This window comes from Eupeodes corollae, chromosome 2, assembly GCF_945859685.1.
Source record: "Eupeodes corollae chromosome 2, idEupCoro1.1, whole genome shotgun sequence".
NCBI classification, from domain to species: Eukaryota; Metazoa; Arthropoda; class Insecta; order Diptera; family Syrphidae; genus Eupeodes; species Eupeodes corollae.
Window position 1 is genome coordinate 48,083,145 of NC_079148.1, and position 23,881 is coordinate 48,107,025.

Genomic DNA, 23,881 nt, shown 5'->3' on the forward strand with positions numbered 1-23,881 from the left:
GTGACTGGCGACTCTACCCTACATTATGAATTATAGATAATCCTATATACGATGATCGTATGATCTTTTTCTAGTTTAAAAAAGTTATATCTGAAAGACCTGACATTAAAAATAGAACCCATTTGAAAAGCGAAATTCTAGTGCCAGGTAGAAAACCTTGCCGCCTAGTGTTATATTAAACGGAGAGCCGATTATGGAATCACTTAACTCATAAATTTAGAGATTTTAATGTGACTTGATTGATTAATCTATCCAAGATATAAAAAATTCAAATTGGTTGCAAAATTCGGTCGCTAGTGTGCATTTAAGGTAATTTTTGGGGTCATCTCATATCTCTAAAATTCAAGGTCAGAACTGGCAAGGGCGGATCCAGACTTTTAATCAGCGGGGGGTAACAGACTTAACATATACATATGTAGATGACTTTTTACTCACCACTTAAAAATGATATTTAGTGCTCTGTTAAGGAGGCTGACAAAATTAAAATAACATTATGTGCATCTTAACCTTACATTTACACATTTCAAGGGCTAAAATGAGAACCTTAGTTATAAAATTATATAAAGATATGGTCTAACTTCTTAATTTGGACGACTCACTACATATGAAAGCATTCCAAAATTCCAACAGTTTTCTAAATATGCCATAGTCAAGAGCTAAAACACAAAAGTTTAGGGGTTTTTTGATGCATTTTAGGAATGTAGGAAATTGTTTTGAAGCGTAGCTTTTTTTCAAAAATAATATAAATTTTTCCTGTTTTCATTTCTAATATTACGAAAAACGCTACAAAAATTTAAAAACCCAGAAAATGAGAGAGGATCTGATATGAAAAATTCTCTTGATTTTTTGATGTAGTTTTTTCGAATTAAACTTTCGGGAATATATTATTACTATAGCTATCAGTCTGCTTGCTCGTAGATGATACAAAACACATATTTCGTTCTTAAAGGGGTCAACAAAACTTAAAAATTTTAGAGAAAAAATGTTTGGTTCTTGAAAGGATATTCAGTTCATAAAAATAGCAGTGCTCTCCAAATAAAACAAAAAGGCCTTCAATATCAACGTTATAATATATTTCGTAAAACTTCTAATAACAAACTAAAATATTTTATTCATAAAAACAGAAAATAAGAATTATTGATTTTTTACCGTTAGCTTTGTCACAGTAAAAACCGTTTTTTAAATATATGGCTGTTCATAAAAATGGTAGTGCATGACAAAATATTGGATCTTTTACGTAAGAAGTAAGAAAAACTGTAATAAGTTATATAAAAGTATACAAGTAATGTTAGCTTACAATTAGTACTTTGTTGCATAACCATTGTTTTTTATGAGTGCTTCGCATCTACGTGGCATCGAGGCCTCTAAAACCTGCTATATGAACTGTGTTCTTAACAACCCCCACAAATTTGCGATGGGGTTAAGGTGCCTCCAAAACGGATAAGTTCCTCTGCGCAAGTTTTGCCTTTTTTGATATACATATGCTTTGGGTCATAGTCTTGTTGGTATACCCAAACCAACGGCATTTCCTCCTCATCATAGGGTAACATAACCTCCACGAGAATGTTCACTTACTCGGTTGCATCCCTTATACCGCCCATGATATAAATAGGCCCGACCCCGTAATATGAAAAGCAAGCTCATATCATAATTTTTCCTCCACCATGCTTCACTGTTTTTATAGTGTATCGTAAATAGTATGCTGCATTTTAGGGTCTTCGCACATATTCTCGACGACCCTTGGACCCAAAAATGTCGACTTTGCTTTCATCGCTTCACAGAACATTCCTCCATTTCTCTTTTGCCCAATCTTTATACGCTTTAACAAGCTCCATTGTCTTTGCCACAAGCCTTTTCGTCAAGAATGGTACCTTGCGTGGACTTCGGGCCGGTAGCTTCACTTGTAAATGACGTCTTCGTATAGTGACAGCGTTAACAGACAGTTGAAGTTCATTTCTTATTTTCCTAGAGCCTATGGTACACGGATCCATTTTTGCTGAGCAGCCTAGGATGTCTTAAATATTTTGATAGGTTTTTCCCTCCAAACGCAGTTTTCGAATAAGTTTTCGAATTTATTCGGTGCAGTGTCTTGACCGCCCGATTGTTTATTTTTGAGCTAATATTTATTAATTTTGTATATGCTAGTATGGTACAAATACTTTAATGCTTTATATAGTATAATATTTACTTACTGAAAAATAAAGAAATGACTTTTTAACACTTTTTAATTATTTTTATGAACACTCTATATCCAGAGAGTTTGAAATAATGGTTGTTCAGCGGGAAAAGTAAAGTATAACTTCAAGCTAAAAGTCTCTAATATGAAACAAAAGACCGTTAGATGCAAGTAACATATCAATTTTTTTTCAATTTAAATAATAATTGCTATACATGGCTGATAAAGTGATAAATCTTTTTGATATAGATCATTCTCTAGAAGATACTATTCTAAAACAATTTTACGGATGAACAAAATTATGGCTAGAACATAGTGTATCTCCACAGTTTTAAAATAATAGTTAATAATTTAGCAGTACCCGTGACTTGATGGTTAGTGCGTAGGACTGTCATGCTAGAGGACTTGGATTCAATCCCATTTAAAGTTTTATTTATGTGTACTGCCTCTTGCGAAGAATTGACAAATCCTACAAGAGTAATTCTTGTCATGAAAAGGGCCTTCTCAATTTAGCAGTTCGGATTCGGCATAAAACTGTAGTTCCCTCTATTTCTGACAACTCTACGCCCTAGGCCCTAGTTACTAAGGACTGTTGCGCCACCTTATATATTTAGTGATAAATTTAAATTAAAGTTTTTAATAAAATAAAAAAAGAACACTAATACATAGAAAAGTATATCTCACTTATATAGAAAAAGTAAAAATAACAACAAAACATAAAAATAAAGAAGTGTAACACGCTGTTCATAATTAATTCTTTTCCCAACTTTGAGTTGCAAAATTCCTAATGATATTCAACAAGGGCTTGATCAGCATTTCTGGAACTGCAAGCAGTTACTTCGAATCGATACAATTTGACTACAGCTTCTAACGAAATCGCAGGTGCGGATCAAATACATATATCAAACATTACAGCAATTATAGAGAGGCCTATCACTCTCTATTTTGAAGCTCTTTATTTAATCCAAGAATCAAGCATTTTGTACAGTGTTATGTCTCATTTCATCAATTGCTTAAAACTATAATGCATTTCTCCCAATTTTTAAGTTTTTCTCATAACTTCTAGTTTGGGAACTCATACTTCATTGTAGGCTTTTAGTTTCCAAATGTTGGTGATGAAAAATCCTCACATTGCTTTAAAAATCTAATACATTTCACTACATAATTATAAATAAAAGATTATGAACTTTGCACATTTCTTTTTAAAATTAATTAAATTTTTTTATTTGTTTGTACCTACAAAAAAAATCTTAAAATCTAAAATCAAAAAATATATACATTAAATCTTATTGTACATGATGAATAGTGTACAAATCGCCTTCATGCGAACTGGGTTCTTCGCACAGTATTTCTACTTTTGGTTGAATGTTCAATTTTGAAGGATCACCAACGAACGAGTCGATTAGATTGCCATCGTCTTCGTCGTACTCTCGCACTCTCGAATAAGAAATATTATCGACCGCCTTTGTTTCTTCACATTTTCGTATAACCTCTTCCAAGGTTGGATTGCGTTTTCTAATTGTCCCCGTCAAATGGTGAGTCATATGATTTTCGAGGTAAAGTTTTTTGGTGAAACCTCTTCCGCATTCGGTGCATATGAATTTCTTCTCGCCGGTATGTGTTCGCATATGGACTGTAAGGACGTGGGCGTATGCAAAGCTTTTGCCGCAAGTCGTACAGGCATACGGCCGTTCTCCAGTGTGGGTGCGTTCATGTTTTATCCGACTGCCATAGTCCGAGAATCGACGATCGCAAAAGGAGCACTCGTATGGTTTTTGACCTGTATGCACTCGCATGTGACGACGCAGTTCCACAGCCGAAACAAAAGCCTTATCGCAGAAATCACAGTTGAAGGGCCGCTCGTTTCTGTGCCTCCGCATGTGGCTGTTGAGTGCGTGTTGAAACTTATAACTGTTACCACATATTTCGCAAATTTTAGGCGGTTTAGCCACAGGAGGTGTCTTATGCTTTCTACTGAATCCACGTCGATGGGCACCTTTGGACGCTTTTTCTTCATCGTTGTTACCTATGGAGCATTGTGGGTCTGTTTTCTTAGGACGACCTCTCCCGCGCTTTTTGGGAATAATGGTCTTGTCATCCAGTTCCTCTTCCAGGTCATTTAGTTCAGAAATCAATTCTAAATTTTCAGTCTCTGCCTGATAATCGTCTTCCTCATCGATGTCTTCTAAAATTTCTGCTGCCTCCATATAGTCATTTGCATCGAAATCTTCGCATTCATCCGAGTATTTGATATCAAAGTTCTCATCTTTTATTCGATCCGCTTGAATAGGGATTTCAACTGAATCAACAGCAGGAATATTAGCCGGAGCAGGAGTAGAAGCAGCAGTAGCAGCAGGTTGATCGGATATTGGTACTTTCTTTGTTACTTTGAGTCCCAATGGGATCTTAATGCGAAGCCCACTTATCTCAAGCTCACGATGGTCCTGGCTTAGAATTGCATTGATTATTGAATTTGACTGCTCGCAGTTTTGTCGAAACTTAAAGGCAATGTTCAAGTCATCAAGACATGGTAAACAAATACTATTTGGCTGTTCGTCGCTCTTTATGATTTCGAAGTTGGAGCATTGCATGATTTTGTCCGCAATAGATAAGCTGGTTTGTTCATCCTTTTGGAAGACACACTGGTTTTCGCCATTCTGCAAACACACCAAACAGATATTATTCCAATCTACAACGTAAGTCATATTGGATTCAGTTAGTGTTTTTATTCTCTAACATTCGATTAACCAAAGTTATATTTTATTTTTATTATTTTGAGATAAAAACAAATAGTAGAATTCCACTGCAACAATTGTTTGACAGATGAGATGATGCTTTTAAAAATACAAAGTTTTGATTATGGGGGAAACACAAGGAGGAATTTTGGTTATCATTGTTACACCCAGACTGCATTATTGACAGTTTATATTTCATTCCCTTTTGTGATCGATTTTATTTATTTTGGAAGTGCTTTTTAAAATTCATGTGTCATTTTAGCTGAATGTTTGACATATGCGAAAATGACAGATTAACAATAGAATAAAGGGTGAGAATTATAATAAGTTACTACAAAATTGATAGCTATCCTTTTAATGCTAGGACTGCAAGTAGCCATCTTCACTTTGCTTTCTTATCATGTATGATTGTGTTTTTTACTTAAAAATAACAAAAATTTATATTAATTGGTATTGTATTCTTCGTTGAAAAATGTGAGCCTTGCACATATTATTGATTTTTTGGAGTTATATTTATTATTATTATCAACATCCTAAAAGTATGCAATGTAAAAGTTGAGTTGAACAAAAAACAAAATGTGATACAGAGTGCCAATTTTTGTATAGCACACTTTGTTTTGTTTCAAAAATTGAACAACCCTTCTCGTTTCATTGCCTACAGAATCAGACTCCTGGGTTAATCGCTTCCAGTGCAACTTATTGAGTTAAGAGAACTTTTCTAAACTGTAGATCTGTAGGTCCCTTCAATTCGTTACATTACTCGTATTCAGGATTACTAGACAGCTGCAAATAGACAGATATATTCTTTTACACCAAATTCTCATAAATATCTACAAAAACTGTTAAGAACATTGTATAAAAATCTCTAGTATTATCATGGAGCTGTTTTTTTAAGATCGCTTTAGTTACAAGGTGACGCTGTAAAAACACACGATGATAATATGCTATGTTTTATAAGAAGACGATATTCACTTTGAAGGCTTTTTCAAAAAAGAAGAAACGGTGACTCGCCATCAGAGTGCAATGTCACCCCAGTCAAATAAACTTACCCACTACGGTTTAAAGTCCAACGAACACAGCTAACTTTGTTGGAAAAACAAACATAGCTAACAAAATGTCAAAATAGAAAATATTTTTTTCCTTCATCGAATGATAAAGATAAAGTCGAGCTACAAAAGATTATTTTTCTCTCAGGATAACAATATTATAAGGACAATTTATAAAATTCTATTCAATTCGTTTCGATGGCTTTGTCCAACAGAAATATTCTGGTAACTATGCTTGGTAAGAAAATAAGTCTTAGTTTGCCAGAAAAGGGAATTCCCCTCTTACCAGAAAGAAACCTTACCTAGACCTACTGCACTTGCAAATATTTTTTTTTCTTTTAGAAAGGGCAACAAATCCAGCTGCCGAAAATGTCGATGAACTTGCGGTTCAAATATTTTCCTTGACCGTTCGCAATGACTCAAATTTGATTCACGAAGCGATGTCTCTTATACTATCCAAAATCCGGTCACCCAATGTTACAGAATCGATTCGTGGCGTATCGGTAAGTTGACTTGTTCCTATTCAGAGACCGTAAAGCTCTTTAAATGTAAGTCCTTCGTTCTAAGCTTCTGCAAGAGTGCATGGATAAGTGTGGTAGTAGTTTTCAAGACGAAGTTTCAAGATTTCGTTTTCTGAATGACTTAATACGATTGGTATCCAATAAGTACGATGGCAAAAAGACACCGAAACTAATTCGAATCAAAATAATGGACTGTCTATTGCTCTGGACAACCGAATATCCAAATAATGTTAAAATCCAACAAACTTATGATACGTTGCGCAAGGAAGGCGTTGATTTTGACCACGCTCCTGTTACGAATAATGTGAAAAATGACACCATAATGGGTGTTGACGAAGCAATATTCCGTAAGTTAGTTCAAAGCAATAATCAGGAAGATTTAAAAAGAGCTAATCTCATGGTGCAGAAAAGAGTCAATCAAGTAAGTGAATTCTTTATGAATTAAGTAAACGCATTGAATTAAATTAAATATATTTAAGCATGCGAAAAAGGAGGAGCTTATGTGCCGGCATAAATCTGAAATTCAGGAAATTAGGAATACAGCTTCCCTTTTGAATCAAATGCTCGATTCCTATGGACAACATTCCGACGCCGGAGAAGAAGACACTGTTAGCCTTATTAACGAACTGTATGAATCATGCGAAAATTATGTACCCATCGTAGCACAGCTTCCAGAACTAATCGATAATTCGAATGAAAAACTTATTGGTAAGTACCTACACGATAAAAATAAATAACAACTATTCATCACGATCTGATTTCTAAATTTAGGCCACTTTCGTTCTATGAATGAATACCATTGTATTGAAGAATATTTTTTTTATTTGCTGCTCGGGAGGAGAATATAGCTTTCTTTGATTACATATTTACATTGCAAAAAATTCTTCCTTTTGTTTTTAATAGTCATCTTTATTTGTAAAGTGTTAGTCCAGATTAGACAATTTTTGAAGTTTCCATCAGTTTAATTTGAAGGCGGTAAAGATATTAAAGCTTTGAAGTTGAAAAGTTAGAAATTGATGTACTATAAATGTATGACAATTTGGGACAGTCCAAAACTATTTTCTATAAGAAATTTAACTCCATAAGAAAATGTAAAGAATTTAATCTTCGAAGACAATACAATAAAAACCAAAATATTGGCATAATGTTATGCTCCTATTCTGTTGGGTAAAAACTGGTAAGGAAATGCTTGGGTAAACTAAAATTAGCAAGGCAAAACAGCGTCTAACTTTATGGGTTCAGGGTGTGTTGGATTCCATGAAAATGAAGAACCAAATTGCTGTAGTGGGAGAAAATGTAATCAAAAACAAATCAAATTCAGATGGGAGGCCAAAAGATCTTATGCCACTTTAAGTGGAAACAATCTAAACAAAATTGGTCACTTCAAGTTAAATAGATACTTTGACAAACTACAATTGAAGAGTAGTTTAAACTTTAGGTTCTCTAATGTTTTTTTTTATTAATTCATTCTTAAACCTATCTTAAAGCTAGACAAAAATTCATAAAACTAGCCTAGTTATGCATAACTTACAACTAACTTAATGGTCCCATACGGACACTATACTATATAACTATAACACTTAATACTAATGCCTTTCAGCCCTTAGATCTATTTTAACTTTAATTCAATTTTATTTATTTTTGTATTCATTAGAAAATTTAAAAAACTAATATCAATATCCTTTTTATTTTTACTTAAAAACTACTCACAATTGGGTCCTTAAATAAAACTTAAACTACCTATTCTACCTATAAACTACTTAAAACTAGAACAACCACAGCAGCAAATCTAACTTTATATTTTATTGTTTTTTTTATGTTTTTTTTTTTTATATTTTTTTTATATTCCATGTTTTTTTTTATTTTTTTGTTTTTTATTTGTTTTGTGTATTTTTTTTTTGTGCCATCATGCCTATTCTACTTTTGTATTCATTAGAAAATTTAAAAAACTAATATCAATATCCTTTTTATTTTTACTTAAAAACTACTCACAATTGGGTCCTTAAATAAAACTTAAACTACCTATTCTACCTATAAACTACTTAAAACTAGAACAACCACAGCAGCAAATCTAACTTTATATTTTATTGTTTTTTTTATGTTTTTTTTTTTATATTTTTTTTATATTCCATGTTTTTTTTTATTTTTTTGTTTTTTATTTGTTTTGTGTATTTTTTTTTTGTGTCATCATGCCTATTCTACTTAAAACTAAACCCTAAAACTATAAAACAAGTATGTAAGCCGGCCAAGGCTTAAAACCCTATCGCGACTACCCAATATCAAGTGCTGATTGAAGCCACCAAAACTGGTTTCCCTGCTTCACCCTATCAGTTCGGACACAGCCCTACTGAACCGAAGGAGCTCTGCATCGCCTTGTGCCATGACGTCCCGATTGTTTGGGAGTCGCCTATCAACGGTTCTTCGTCCGACGTGGTAGATTAACGAAACTGCCAATCTATCCTGTATCAGACCGCATATATCTAAAAAGAGGAATGCCTCTGGGGGAATGAAGCCGCTCAAGCGTGCACTCAAAATACTCGTCGTTTGGATAGAACGCCCCGAAAATTAAATTGTTGGTCGAAGACATAGCTCTTGCAATGTGACCTCGAACGAGTTTTATCACGACATTGTCAATTCTGTTGACCCTGTTGTATAGGACCTCGTTGGAATAGTAATGCACATAAGAAGATTCGGCTGTTCGATATAAGCCCCTACAGTGTCGTAAACACTGCCGCTCGAACACCCGAAACTTCTTCATCTGGGAAGGGGCAACGCTGAACCACACAGGACAACCATAAACGATCATCGGCCGTATGAGGGCCATGTAGCAAATCACCTTCACTCTGGGGTCAAGCCGACTGCTAAAAAACAGCCGTTTCGTCAGAGCGAAGGCTCCTCTGGCTCTGGTCAGAGCAGAATTAATATGTCTGTCGAAATATAAATACTGATCTAACCAGATACCGAGGTACTTCACTACACTTTTGCTCGCTAATGGCTGCCCCTGAAGATCGACGATGACCATCTTGCGCCAATTCTTACACGTATCCCTCGTGGCCCTAGCCAACGGAGTCCGGAACAGAATTGTCTCCGACTTCTGGACATTTATTTTCAGTTTCCAGTCGTCGCAATATCGCTGAATCTTGTCGAAATCACGCTGCGAGAGAATTCTAATAACCTCAACCCTTCGGGCCGGTCTGTACGCAATTAGATCGTCGGCGTACGCAATTGCCTTTGTAAAACTACCTATCAGATCGCTGGTGTAAATGCTGAAGAGAATCGGCGAATTCACCGCTCCCTGTTGAAGATCATTTTTAATTGAGAATGTTGTGGTAGAAGTTACATTGCCACTTTTGACAACAAACTTTCTACCGTTAAGCATATCATAAAGTATATACAACAATGGCTTGCTTATGCCAAGCCTGCTTAGTTTTAGGTAAAGACCCTCTAACCATACGGTGTCAAAGGCCTTTTCCAAATCAACCAGAACAGCACCTGTGCATTGTTGTTTTGATTTATTCCATTGGATATCAGAAACGAGTTTAGACGCAGCATGAATTGTGTCATGACCCGCCTTGAACCCGAACTGTTTATCCGGAATTATTTTGTTGTCCGCAGCCCACTTAGTCAGAGCCCTATTAATGATCTTTTCGAAAACTTTGCTGATGCTCGGAAGAAGACTTATTGACCGAAGATTTGACGGGTTGGAGTTGTCCTTTCCCTTTTTCGGGAGAGGATGAACCACAGCGGTCTTCCAATGCACTGGATAATATGCATTATTCAGTGCATTATTGAAGAGCGTGGTGTAAATGTCAATTGCTTCCGTCGGTAAATGTCTTTGTACAACGTTGGATATACCATCGACACCTGCTGACTTTTTATTTTTTATTGAATTGAAGATGAGCTGAAGCTCAACCTTCGTCACTAACAAATGAATTGGTCCCGTTTGCTCGGCGATTATCGCATTTGCCAAGGAATCGTCATTGAACCGCATAAAACCGCGGTTCTCAGATCGCCAATGTGTGATATAATTACGGAGGTAAAAGTGATTAAGTAGGGCTCTGTTTTCCAGGTCGTGGTTGGGGCGAATGCTAACATTCACCTTGTACACTTGGTGGAAAGCAGCTCCCACCGCCTCCACTTTTTCCTTCGGATCTTCAATTATGTAAAAGTCATCGTTAAAGATGGCTTCCTCTGGATCTATTTGCGCTGTCATGAGTACGTCTGTGTTCTCTTCAGTTCTTTGGAGTTTAAGACACGAAAGGTCATTATCGTTTTTTTTCCTGAATATTTCATTGATTTTGGGGAACATACCAGGGTCACTCGAATTAACTGACCGGATCTTGCGGTCCCAGTACTTGTTAATTGAAAGCCTGTAGTTCTCCTTAATCAACAGGTTGAAATTTTTTATTGACGACTTCAGTGTCCTAACCTCCAAGTCGTGTGGGTCTGTAAGTCGTCTGTACAAGTTTTTGAGTCTTGTCAGTAAGCCAGGTTCTCTAATAAGATCAAAAAGACATCATTCATCAAACATACAGATATCTGGGATAAATTCATAGTTCGATTCCAGTCAAATTTCTCACTATACTAACACTATATAACCACTATTCCTAACCAGTCTCTTATGGTTCATCAACCTTTGGTTCGTTCCTATTTCCAAATTTTGCTATAATAATTACTGAGCTATAATTCTTACATGACGAGAAAATACAGCAAAAACACTACAATGTCCCAAAGTTAGTAAACATTTCTGTAAAAAACGTACGTAATACCACGTCATCGTAGATTCAAGCGCTCGTCTTCAATAACTACTTGTTTGAAAGCTCTATAAATAAAGAAAATTTGATTGAAGCACAGTTTTGATGTTGACACAACGCAAGCAGAGTGTCATGAGTACTCCTTGACTTAAGAGCGTAAACGATTTTATAAGACGAATCTTCTTTCACATGTCCAATCGCGTTCAAATCCCTTTTTTTCCAAGATCATGATCATCAGCTTAAAAAATAACTTAAAGAACGAACCTTTTTACTGACCGGCAACATGTCTTTGTATCCATATGCCCACTGGTGTTTTGATGGTTCATCTAACCGTACAGTCAACAAATTTTTACATCGTGTTGAAGAAAGTTAGGTTGTTAAATTTGATATTTGAAAAGCATTTGATAAAGTTTGGCAAATTATCTTTCTAACCGTTCAATATGAGTTTACTGTTTGGTTTCAAGTTTGAAATTCCTAAAATAAATGCTAGCGTACCATAGGGCTCGGTTTTTTCTACAACTCGTTTTCTTATATATATGAACAATCCCTGCTGCTTCTTATCCCTTAAATTGTTTCGCTAATAAAAGTATCGTTAGGTTTTCATATTCGTATGTAGCTTTACACCCTTCTTCTTCGGATGTGAACTTAAACGGTAGCGTATAATAAACTAATGCTTAATGGTGATGAAGACAACGATTCCGCCAGCGAGCAGCAACGTCAAATCCATTTGGTTGACGATCTAGAGTTCCACCTACCCGACCAGAGTGAGATCAAACTAGCCATCACCCGGCTGAAGTCTAGCAATGCGGCCGGTGAAGGCGGTCTGCAAGCGGAGCTTTTTAAGTACGCTGGAGCAGATCTGGTTAGGAGCATGCACCAGCTAGTTACTAAAATTTGGACCGACCCATACAAAAGTTGACCGCCTTCTCTGCGCCAACTACAGAGGCAATAGCCTTTTAAACATCGCGTACAAAATCTTGTCCAGCGTGTTATGTGAAAACCTGAAGCCATTTACTGATGAACTAATTGGCCCTCACCAGTGTGGCTTCAGGCCTGGAAAAACTACCATCGACCAAATTTTCACTCTACGCCACTCATCGAAATACACCATCTTTTCATCGATTTTAAAGCAGCTTATGACAGGCAGAAACGAACTATACCGTGCCATGTTGGGTTTTGGTTTCCCTACCAAACTGGTACGACTTATCAGGATGACACTGAAAAATGCTCGTTGCTGCATACAAATTGGAAGAGACTCGAACGAAACCTTCGAAACCAACAGAGGACTTCGACAAGGCGATGCGCTGTCATGTAGAGTGGTGCGCAACACCAGCGCCAAAGGTGGCACCTTCTTCCAAAAATCCACACAATATCTTGGATATGCAGATGAAATAGTTATTATGGGAAGAACCAAACGAGTATTGACGGGTGTTTTCTCTAATGTCGAGTCTAAGGCGAAGAAAATGGGTCTTGACATTAACGAGGATTCGATTCACACCGTAGACTTGGTCAAAATGTGACAATTGACAGGTACCACTTCGAGGTGGTAACCGAATTTGTTTATCTGGGCATTGCTGTTAATTCTGCAAATGACATTAGCGCAAAGATCAAACTCAGGATTATCCTTAATAATCGCTGTTTCTTTGGCCTAAGTAAGCAGTTGAAGAATAAATACCAAAGATACACTGTACAAAACTTTAATCATCCTAGTCTTGCTGTATGGTGCAGAAACATGGACCCTCTCCCAGACGGATGAAGCATCTCTTGGTATCTTCGAGAGGAAGAGTCTGCGGACGATATATGGTCCGGTTTGTGTCGCAGGCAAAGTAACATTTGTCGGAGAAGATTTAATCAGGAGTTATACGAGCTTTGCAGCTACTTGCTACTGGTTAAAAAACTGCGTGTATTACGCTTAAAGTGGCTAGGGCATGTCGAGCGAATGAACATCGAAGCTCCAGCCCGTAAGGTATTCAACGCCAGGCCTGAGGAAATAAAAAGCAGAGGCAGGCCTCATCGCCGGTGGAGTGATCAAGTTGAGGCCGATGTACGTCAACTTGGTATTCGAAACTGGAGGCAGCAAGCTAGAGATCGAGTAACCTGGCGAAAGTTATTACTTGAGGCCCACGAGCACAATGCGCTGTAGCGCTAACTAAATTAAAGTAAAGTTAATAAACTAGACAGCATTCTCCAATGGAGAATTATTAACCATGAAAAATTCGATGCATCAAAAACACAATGCCCCTGTCGTTAAAGTGTAACATACCCTGTAGTTTACAAAGCTCTCATCGCTCGAACACCGCCGAAATGTTTCGATGTTGTTTTAGCTATAATTTTACAATATTCTGACTAAATAACCAGATGCATGCCCCAACCCAAATAATTTAGCCGTACTGCTCACATTTCAGGAAAGCTCATCAGGTTACCCATGAGCTGAATTCCGGTGGTATTGTCAAGCACATATATTCTTTTTTTAACCAATAATGTGGAATGCTTTAGCCAACTCTGTTTTTCCCCCATTTACCACCATTATCTTCTCTTAAATCCTTCCCTATTTCTCTGACGCCCGCACTCTGTTTAAATTTAAAACAAGTCAAGGAAAGTAACAATGAAACTATAAAACAAAATTTAAGTAAAAACGTGGTTGATACCTAACCACATCTATAGTCTCTTATTTGATCCCTAAAATAATTTTTATTTTAAACTAAAATTAATTAAATAAATTAATTTCTTATCATTCAAAGAAGAAACATTTGAAGTGAAAGAAATGCTGCAGTCAGTTATTGAGAGATACAAAACGACTATTTTGAAAAAGCCATCACCCTTGGAAAATACATCATCACCGAAACCATCGCCCATTATCACAACATCTGCTGATCTTCTATCAGGATTACTTTCTCAGCCGGAACCAATAAAACCTACGCCTAGCAACCCAACACAAACACCAAATCCACTTGATGAGCTGAGTGAAATTTTTGGCAATATGGAAGATACAACTGCGAAAATCCAACGTTCCTTATTCGATAATATGGATCTCCTAGAGCCAAGTACGATAGTTCAAGTTCAAGCTGAACAATCACTAAACGAAAAGGACAACGAAGGCGGATCGGCGAAGTATGATCCACGTAAGCTAACAGCAATTGATATAATGAGTGAAGAACTTCTGAAAGCTAGTCTTCAAAATTCTGAACGAAAGGTTACTTTTAAAAAGTAAGTACAAAATGCATACTCCTACAGGAGTGTTAATGATGATGTGATTTTATTTTAATTCAAGAGAACCAGAAAGAGTTTCACTAAACGAATTGGCTAAAGAGAAAATCATAAACGATCCAATTATTTCAAATTCTGCTAAACATACGAAAGAAATTGATTCAATTTTATTAAGTCCAACCCTGCCTGAAAGCCAGAACGCATTTGAAATTGAAGAACAACTCGACGAAAACATTTTACTTGAAAACAATTCCAAAGACGAACTTATTTTAGATGAACCAGTGGTTGAGAAACCCGACCAAACAATACAACAAACCAAAGTGGAAAATCCACCAGTTGTCCACTTGGCTGATATCCATATAGATCTGGATGATGTCTGCCCTACGACTGAGAAGCTGCTACTCGAGGACGATATAAAAATCACCCTGAACTTTACTTCAAACAGACCTAGTCGGAATGTATCAGTTATTGTAGTTTCTGTAACGAATCAAAGCAAATTACCTGTGACTTGTTTTCATTTTGATGCTAGCGTCAGAAAGGTAATTTTTGGTTGTTTTTTGTTAACTTATTATTATAATAAATTAAAATATTTGTATAGCCTAGTAAAGTGAGACTGTTGACTCCAACTGGAGATTCCATGCCCGGAATGAAACCTTTTCGACCGTCAACTCCAATTAATTTGATAATGTTGCTTCTTAATCCGACAGAATCTGATGTTGATGTAACATGCATTGTGGGATACAAGTTGGGCGATGATCCTGATCCAATAAAGGAATCGATTGTGGCAAAGAATATCGCTTACGTTGAGTAGGCTTTGTTTTGTCTATATTACTCATAACCATTGCTTAAAATAATTTAGTATTATTCTTGCTAATTTAACATAATATAAAGTTTATAAAAAATTTAATTTTGTGAATGAGATAACATAAAGCAAAGCTTGGAAGTTTATTTACTTGTTTTAAATTTTGATAACTATTCCATTAAGTCTCTGCGAGATAATTAATTTCGTTTTATTAAGAAAAACTAAGGGCGTTCCGTTTTAACAATTATTCCGCAATATACAGTATGCAAAACGATAACCAATCCTGAAATTATATTGGAACGATAGGCACTGTTTCAATTAATAGGTCTCGGAGCAAATGGATGAGAAAAAGGCGATTCCTTCGGCACCTTAAATTTTTTACCGATCGCATAACACATTATTTCAAACTCTCTGGATATAGAGTGTTCATAAAAATAGCAGTGCTCTTGATTTTATAAGTAAAAAGTGTTAAAAATTCAGTTTTTTTTATTTTTCGATAAGTAAATATTTCACTATTTAAAGTTTTAAGTATTTGTAACATACTAGCATATAAAAAATTAATACATATTAGCTCAAAAATAAACAATGGGTCGGTCAAGACTTTGTACCGAAGAAATTCGAGAACTGCGTTTGGAGGGAAAAACCTACCAAAATATTCAAGACATCCTAGGCTGCTCAGCAAAAATGGTCAGTAACGCCTTAAAACGGCAAAATAAACCGAAAACGCGAGGCCCAAAAAGGATGACTACTGAAAGAACTGACAGACAAATTTTTCAGTTAGCAAAACAGAACCTTTTCATAGGCTCTAGGAAAATAAGAAATGAACTTTAACTGTCTGTTAGCGCTGTCACAATACGAAGACGTCATTTATAAGCGAAGCTACCGCCCTAAAGTCCACGCAAGGTAACATTCTTGACGAAAAGGCATGTGGCAAAGAGAATGAAGTTTGCCAAAGTGCATTGAGAATGGGCAAAAGAGAAATAGAGCAATGTTCTGCACTGACATCTTTAAATGTTAATTCATTTAATGCTTACTAGCAGAATAATTAACTCAAAACTGGGCAACTCTTCTAGCAGACGATTCGTTAGTAGAGGGACACCGCAAAGTGGTGTTCTATCCCCTCTCCTCTGGAACCTAGTGGTGAATGAAATCCTAACTAGACTGGATGTGGAGGGTTTCAGAGTGAAAGCCTATGCGGACGACGTTGCTATAGCAGTTTCAGGAAAGCATCTTAATATCCTAAAAGAACTCTTACAAAATGCCTTAGACAGACTAATACTTTGGGCTGATCGGTGTGGACTGGGTGTTAACCCACACAAAACCTATCTGGTCTTATTTTCGAGGAGATACAAAATTCCATTTGTCAACCCTCCTTATATTAAAGGAATCCAATTAAAATTCTCAGACGAGGCTAAATACCTGGGTCTTGTCTTAGGCAAAAAACTAAATTGGAAACGCAACGTACAGGAAAGAGTCAAAAAAGCTATACTGTAGCTCTCTTTTCTTGCAAAAAAGCTATGGGTAATAAATGGGGTTTACAACCCAGAATCACACATTGGCTATACACATCGGTAATCAGACCGATTTTAACGTACGGAGTGGCAGTATGGTGGACTGCTTTAGAGAAAGGTATAAACAGGGATAAGCTAAACAAAGTCCAACGTTCAGCCTGCCTTTGTATAAGCGGATCGCTTCGCACGACTCCGTCTGCGGCACTGGACACCTTGCTCTACCTTACACCTCTTGACATATTTAGTAAACAAATAGCTGCATGCTCTGCTATTCGCCTGAATGCTTCGTCGCAGTGGACTAACAACAACATTGGCCACTCCGTAATTCTAAGGTACTTAGAATCAATTTCAAAGCACACAGACTACACCATCCCCCAACTACAATTCGACAGAAACTTACAGATTTCTATACCTACCAGATCTTTTTGGGAGGATAGGACATTCTTGGAGGATGAGTCAATCCATTTTTACACAGATGGCTCAAAAACCAAAGAAGGGGTTGGTGAAGGTGTGTACTCTGAACGACTGAAATTAAGTCTCTCATTCCGCCTTCCCAGTCATTGTAGCGTGTTCCAGGCGGAACTTTTGGCGATTAAGGAAGTCTTGTCTTGGCTCAAAGAAAACGTGATATCAACATCTGATATCCGTATTGTCTCTACAAACTCTATAACAGTCCATAACTGTCGATCATCTCTAATGGAGATGGCGCAACAGTTTAATATTCACCTTTGCTGGGTGCCGGGCCATAGAGTTTCCAGATAACTGTAAGGCAGATGAACTCGCCAGGAACGGTACAGTACAGCCCATCCTCCCACGTTTGGCAAGTATTGGCATACCAATCGCTACTTGTAAACTGTTGCTAATGCAAGACGCTGCGAGGAGGTCAGGCACCAGGTGGAACAACATCTCCACGTGTCAAGCCACAAAAAACATCTGGCCAACACTGGATATAAAACGTTCAAGGTGCTTGCTCTCTCTAAGCAGGTCGCATATAAGCTCGATAATAGGTGTCATTACCGGACACTGTCTAATAGGAAAGCACGCCACGAGCATAGGCGTATTCTCAAATGACTTTTGCAGAAGCTGTATGGACGAGGAAGAAACGGTTCTTCTTCTTCTCTGCACATGCCCTGCTCTAGCTCGAAAACGCAAGAATTACCTAGGAGAATTCTTCTTTAACGATCTAAATCATATCGGTATAATCAGCCTCTCACGTTTCGTAAGGGACTTAAGCTGGTTCCATTGAGCTTAGGAGGAAGCCTCAAGATTTATGTGGTATCACAATGGGCCATTAAACTGGCCTAAGTATGTCCGTTTCCATCTTGGACATCCACTATAACCTAACCTAACCTGTGGAGCGATGAAAGAAAAGTCGTCCTTTTTGGTTCCAAGGATCGTCGAAATGACGTTGGTTTGGGTATACCAACAAGGCTATGACCCAAAGCATACGTCAAAAAATGCAAAGTCATGGTTTGCGCAGAAGAAGTTATCCGTTATGGAGTGGCCCGCTCAATCCCCCGACCTTAACCCCTTCAAAAATTAAGGAGGGCTGTTAAATTAAAATCCAAGAATTTGAAAGAATTGTGGGAAGCAGTACAGCAGGTTTTAGTGGACTCGATGCCACGTAGATGCATCAAAGTACTAATTGTAAGCTAACATTATTTGTATACTTTTATATAACTTATTACAGTTTTTCTTACTTCTTAAATTATAAATCCAGTACTTTGACATGCACTGCTATTTTTATGAACAACCATATATTTAAAAACGGTTTTTATTGTGACGAAACTAACGGTAAAAATCGAAAATACTTTTTTTCTGTTATTATTAATAAAATATTTTAGTTTGTTATTAGAAGTTTAATGAAACAGTTTATAACGTTGATATTGAAGGCCCTTTTGTTAATTTTGTAGAGCACTGCTATTTTTATGAACACAAATGTATGTCCCTTGCTTCCGATGATCTGATGGATAATCTCACCGAAAAGTAAATCAAATCTGTATGATTTTTGCACTTGATTTGAAAAGAATTTAATAAAGTTCTGGATCAGTCTTATTCATAGAAAATGCGTGGCTACGCTGTTGATGAATCCCCCCTTCGTTGGATTAGAAACTACCTTTAGGACCGTTCAATAAAAGTAGTATTGGATAAATTAAAGGTAAGAAACCAAAAATAAATGCTGGTGTGCCGCAGGGCTCTGTCTATCTCCGACACTCTTTTTCTCATTTTTATCAATGACCTCATGTATTCAACTTTATATTCAGCCCTATTCTGCTAAACGTTCACGTGAATGTTTGTATTCCGCTATCCGCCAGGATAAAATAAATTGCTTGAAAATGCTTATAAATTGATAGCGAAATAAAATTTAAACAATTAGATTGCCTTTAAAAATCCCATAATAAATATTATTAAAGTTTTGCATTCAAGGGATGCACGATTTCAAGAAATATTTTGAAGTAAATGTAACGAATCATTCACGTGAATCGAAAGATTCGAACGAATCGTATACCAGAATAGGCCTGATTGACTTACCTGCTTATCTGACGATAGTACCAACAGCTTTTCATATTCGTTTTTAGATACACAACCCTTCTCTTCATAAGTAGATCTTAAACGGCAATTTATGATATGATAAGCTCATAAAATTCTGAAACTGCATTATTAAATGGGGAATCAAATTTAATACGTCGAAAAGTCAATGCTGTGAATTTCAAACACAGGTCAAACAGTTCCTGGGACGACGTTCTCTTTTCCGTATAACATTTTGTACAGTGCCTAACACATCAGTACAGGAAATAGACCTGAGTAAAGCGTGATGGCGGAGTGGTTATTGTCTGGGTCTGCATTGCTGCTGCAGGTGTTTGCAAACTAGGACAGAAAAGATTTGTGGACATTTCAAAATGAAACCTAAGAAAAAGTTCCGTAAAGTTAAAATGTATTCGAGTTCTTTAAGATTTTTGAAGAGGTATTTGCCTAAGACTTTGTTTCTGGCGTAGGATAGTGCTGGGCAGTGGCATACGATATTTGCAGTCTTCGTTTCTCTTCTCATCACTGATGCAGTGTGCACATGTCATCGGTGCTACGCCCCATTTTCTTTGTATGCTAACCCAACTGGCTGTGACCTGTTATTATGCTTGCAACCAGTAGTAAAGATTTTGTCTAAATGCATAAGCGAACGGAATTTTGTTTTGTCGAATTTGGAACATAGTTTTCAGGCCGTGGCACAGGTTTCAAAGCCTTTACTTTACGTCTTTCATTGTTTCTTTGACTATCCTGCTACCAATCATAATTGAAATTACTAAGCTTGTAATTTTTCATGGTTTAAAACTTTAAAACCAATAGTCTTTTTAGACATTAAATAAGTTATGTTCAAATAAACAAACACCAATAAACTATGTTTTTCGATTCTTGTAGTTAAAAACAATACAAAACATTTTATTGAATGACTATTACTTTGTTTTTTTTTGTTATGAGTTCTGTCGACAACTTTTAAGCTAAACTACCTATAGTTAGAGCTACCTACTATTCGGAAATAATTTCGTCTTTGAATGATAGAGCCGTAATGGCTTTGGTGTGACCGATGTACTTTCGTTCGGCATTTTTGGTTTCTAATTTCCAGAGTCGGGCAATACCGTCCGAAGAGGCAGTGAAAAGATACTTAGAATCAGCACTAAATTCTGCATCCCATATCCAATAGTTTTCTATAGACAGTTCTCTCCACATTTGGAAATCATCGGTTTTCCAAATACGAGCCGTACCATCGCCTGATGTCGTTACAAGTAAACTTGAGTCCGGACTGAATTTACAACGCAACACATAGCGTTTGTGTGCGTAGATCTTTTGCTTCGCTTGCAATGTACTGAGTTTTTGATTGCTTGATGAGGTTAGAGTCCATATGTAGCAGTTGCCATTGTTGTTAACAGCTGCCAGATACATTCCATTGGGGCTGATTGTAATGTCCTGGATGGATGCATCGACTTCGGGCACCAATTGGTCGTGATTTTCAGACTTAACGTCCCACAGGAATACGCCACCGTTTTGTGAACCCACGGCGATCTCCACTTGGTTTGGATGTAAGCAAGCGGCATTGATGGGCGCCTGACAGTCAAATACCCGCGAGCAGGCAGGTGTGCTGAATCCGAATGACATGTCCATGTCCCAAATTCGAACACGGCAATCTTCGCCGGCGGTAAACATCCATTTGAAGTCCTCTTGAAAACCAAGCCGGGTGACGTTTTTCTGTGCACCATCGAATGCTATCAGGGGGTTGTTGAAGTTGGAGTCCATGTCGTACATGCGAACACATTGGTAGCCGCATGCTGCTACCATGCTTTTGTCTGGTGAAAACTCCAAGGCATTTACTTGCTGTAATTGTTAATTAATGATAAATAATATTGTACAATTTCAAAGGGTAGGTAGGTGTGAGGAAATCAATTGAATGTGGCAACACATATTCTGTCTGTACTCACCGATGATTCGTGAAATTGTATGGTCCGAATACAATTGCCTGTGTGGGCTTGCCAGAGCCTTATTGTGTGGTCATAGCCACCAGTGGCTAAGATCAGTTGGTCTCCAGTTGCTTCCATTGGTTTCTTCATTTATTTCATTATTTTTTGTCTTTGTTGTGGGGAGAAAATAAATTAATTATAAAAAATCGTTACAGCCAAAGTTTATGGTTTAGTTTTTCATTTGACAGTTGACACTACACTACAAAGTTTGACATTTGGAAATTTTTGTTTACCACACAGATTAGAACGAAGTTCACAATAGAGGTTTGTTGTCATTGTGAATATTGATTTTGAATAGTAGTAGATTTAAGATGAAGATAGCACATTTCAACTTACGCATACAAACTTTTGAAAGAACTTTTTAAAAATTAATATCTCCATTAAAAATAAACATAAATAGATTTTTGCAATTGAGACAATGGAGTTATTTTTTCCGCAAATGGTATTTTACTCGGTATTTGGTACGGAAGTAAGTAACGGCAGTAGAGGACAAAATAAATGATTTTAAGATGATAGGGAAGAAAAAAGCGGCATAAAAGGCCAACGAAAATAATAGATTCTGACTATAGTAAATATGTCCAAACACATGGAGGAACAATGACATAGAATGAAAGTTACTGCAATAACAAGCGAGCTTCGAATTAATGTCATCCATTCCTTTACGCTACTAGCCCTTTGTAGGTTCGGCGGAATAATGGCTGAATCACAAACACACTACAGTTCCGGCTTCACCTGACGTTTACGAGTTCAGCCATAGGAATTCAATGCATGCTATCACAATGGAGCTTCGACCTCACATTTCGTTTGACAATCGTAAGGAAAAGAACGTTATGTAACGTAATGCGACTCCAAACGGAAGCTCTAGTTCAATTATCTGAACATTTGCTTTGTCTGACAGTTCAACAGCTGTAAAAAAATGTCAACAAACAAAATATTTGCTCTTTGGGGTGATGAAATAATAGAAATGTCATTCAAAGCAACCTCGAAGCATTCCCACCGTAACGCAGATGAAGCCGAAGCTGAAGCGTGTTTGTGATTCATGCATAATGGAGAAACTTTTGGAGTTTTTTATTTAACCTAGAAAAAAGAGATGTCGATTTAAAATGAATTATTGTTTGCAATAATGCATTGCAATGCAATAATGGCTGAATCAAGAGCGGAAGCATAGCTAAATAGGAGGAATCACTTTGAAGAAGTTTTTCTATGGGAATAAGAATGGACTAGCAGTTTATATACCTATAGTAATTCGTTTTCATCATTGTTTCAACCATTGTAATTTTTGATAACAGATTGGATCAATGAATTATTGAAAATGACTGCCATAATTGGAACTAAGCCATGATTGGAGCTCTAACTTGAGGTTAAGGGGTTAGTTATAGCTATTATTGAAATCGATATGGAAAATTGTTCGAATCGATATTTGACAGAGTTTCCCTTTGATTAGAAATAAAAATTATATACTGATTGATCCGAATTTTTTTTTTGAAGAATAAAATGTGTTATTGTGCATTTATTTGTCTCTAAAAATGTATTTTTATATTTTCCGGAAGGAAATTCATTTTCCTAAACAGATGATACTTTTATATACGAAAGTAAAACGAATCGTTCCATTGATTTGTGTTCCAATTTCACACAATTCCAATGACAGATTTCTGTCAGTAAAAATGTTTCCGTGGATTTCAATCAGGAAATTTTGTTCAATGATAGAAAATTTTAATGATAGCTATAACATTCCAATGTTCGTTTTCAATGATGAAAACCAATGATAGCTATAACTGGCGCTTAAAGTTTATCATTGAAAGTAAAATTGACATATGGGAATACAAAGATAATGGAACGCTTTCAGTGGAAGGATTTTGCTCCGAATTATAAATTGATAAATCAGCTGTTCATTGGAAACAATTTAATATTTGAAAAATGAATACAGTTTGTTTGCTACGAGTAGTAAACAAATTCTTTATTTCAAGCTTTAAAAAATTTAAATTTTTTAATTGATTTTAAATCTCAAAACAAGATGTTCAATGATGAGAACTACTGATTACTGTAAGAATTGATTAGAATCAGAAACTTAACAAAGCAATTCAATCATACATGTTTATTTAAACAAATTAACAGATACAATTTATTTAGCAGTAGACATAAAAATCGTTAATTCCAACATTTATTTGTAAAAAACGTAACGTCAAAATCTGTCCCAAATATGCCGTGTAACCAACGGAATATTTAATTCAATGAGTTGACATGTGACTGTAAAATGTCTTAGTCAATAGACTGCCCATCGTCATACAACATAAGGGACTTCATTTGTAGTCAACTGCATTCTTTGAACGCACATTTTGACCAAGGCAACTAGTTAGTTTTTCAAGTGTCAAAAACTTCAAACACAGAACTTCATTTCACTAACCTCTACCTTTAGTTCATCGTAGAAAAATTTTCAAAAACATTTTTGTCTACAAAACACTCCTCAGCCAATCTACATGCTCATCGCTATTCGTATTTTGTGTCGCAAAGGCATATACTTATTTCTTTTCCAATTCAATGAGAACACAGAACATTAAGTGGAATTGTACATTCTTTACTTGCTTTCCAGAGGGCTTTTAATTTCGTATTTGTGTTTTTAT

General features: G+C 36.4%; 3 protein-coding genes across 3 annotated transcripts; 1 reads left to right on the plus strand and 2 right to left on the minus strand.

The window, feature by feature from the left end:
- Nucleotides 1–3,413: 3,413 nt before the first annotated feature.
- Nucleotides 3,414–5,007, minus strand: LOC129945696 (zinc finger protein 184). Its single transcript, XM_056055555.1, has one exon. The coding sequence runs from the start codon at nucleotides 4,879–4,881 to the stop codon at nucleotides 3,463–3,465; it is 1,419 nt and encodes a 472-aa protein (XP_055911530.1). The 5' UTR covers nucleotides 4,882–5,007; the 3' UTR covers nucleotides 3,414–3,462.
- A 1,002-nt stretch (nucleotides 5,008–6,009) lies between these two features.
- On the plus strand, nucleotides 6,010–15,387 carry LOC129947150 (ADP-ribosylation factor-binding protein GGA1). The gene is made up of 7 exons (XM_056057596.1): nucleotides 6,010–6,195; nucleotides 6,300–6,460; nucleotides 6,525–6,899; nucleotides 6,958–7,186; nucleotides 13,974–14,439; nucleotides 14,504–14,978; nucleotides 15,038–15,387. Exons 1-7 carry the CDS (start codon nucleotides 6,156–6,158, stop codon nucleotides 15,248–15,250), a joined length of 1,959 nt encoding a protein of 652 aa, XP_055913571.1. The 5' UTR covers nucleotides 6,010–6,155; the 3' UTR covers nucleotides 15,251–15,387.
- A 4,758-nt stretch (nucleotides 15,388–20,145) lies between these two features.
- Nucleotides 20,146–21,452, minus strand: LOC129945637 (protein LST8 homolog). The gene is made up of 2 exons (XM_056055479.1): nucleotides 21,222–21,452; nucleotides 20,146–21,117 (listed from the first exon to the last, which is right to left on the minus strand). Exons 1-2 carry the CDS (start codon nucleotides 21,348–21,350, stop codon nucleotides 20,275–20,277), a joined length of 972 nt encoding a protein of 323 aa, XP_055911454.1. The 5' UTR covers nucleotides 21,351–21,452; the 3' UTR covers nucleotides 20,146–20,274.
- Between the last annotated feature and the right edge of the window lie 2,429 nt (nucleotides 21,453–23,881).

Bases quoted from the DNA above. Each gene is read 5' to 3' on its own strand.
- LOC129945696 (XM_056055555.1), bottom strand. From the start codon at position 4,881: ATGACTTACGTTGTAGATTGGAATAATATCTGTTTGGTGTGTTTGCAG.
- LOC129947150 (XM_056057596.1), top strand. From the start codon at position 6,156: ATGGCTTTGTCCAACAGAAATATTCTGGTAACTATGCTTG. The intron at 6,461-6,524 runs GTAAGTTGACTT...CTTCGTTCTAAG, and splicing joins AATCGATTCGTGGCGTATCG to CTTCTGCAAGAGTGCATGGA. The intron at 6,900-6,957 runs GTAAGTGAATTC...AATATATTTAAG, and splicing joins TGCAGAAAAGAGTCAATCAA to CATGCGAAAAAGGAGGAGCT.
- LOC129945637 (XM_056055479.1), bottom strand. From the start codon at position 21,350: ATGAAGAAACCAATGGAAGCAACTGGAGACCAACTGATCTTAGCCACT. The intron at 21,118-21,221 runs GTGAGTACAGAC...TAACAATTACAG, and splicing joins TACAATTTCACGAATCATCG to CAAGTAAATGCCTTGGAGTT.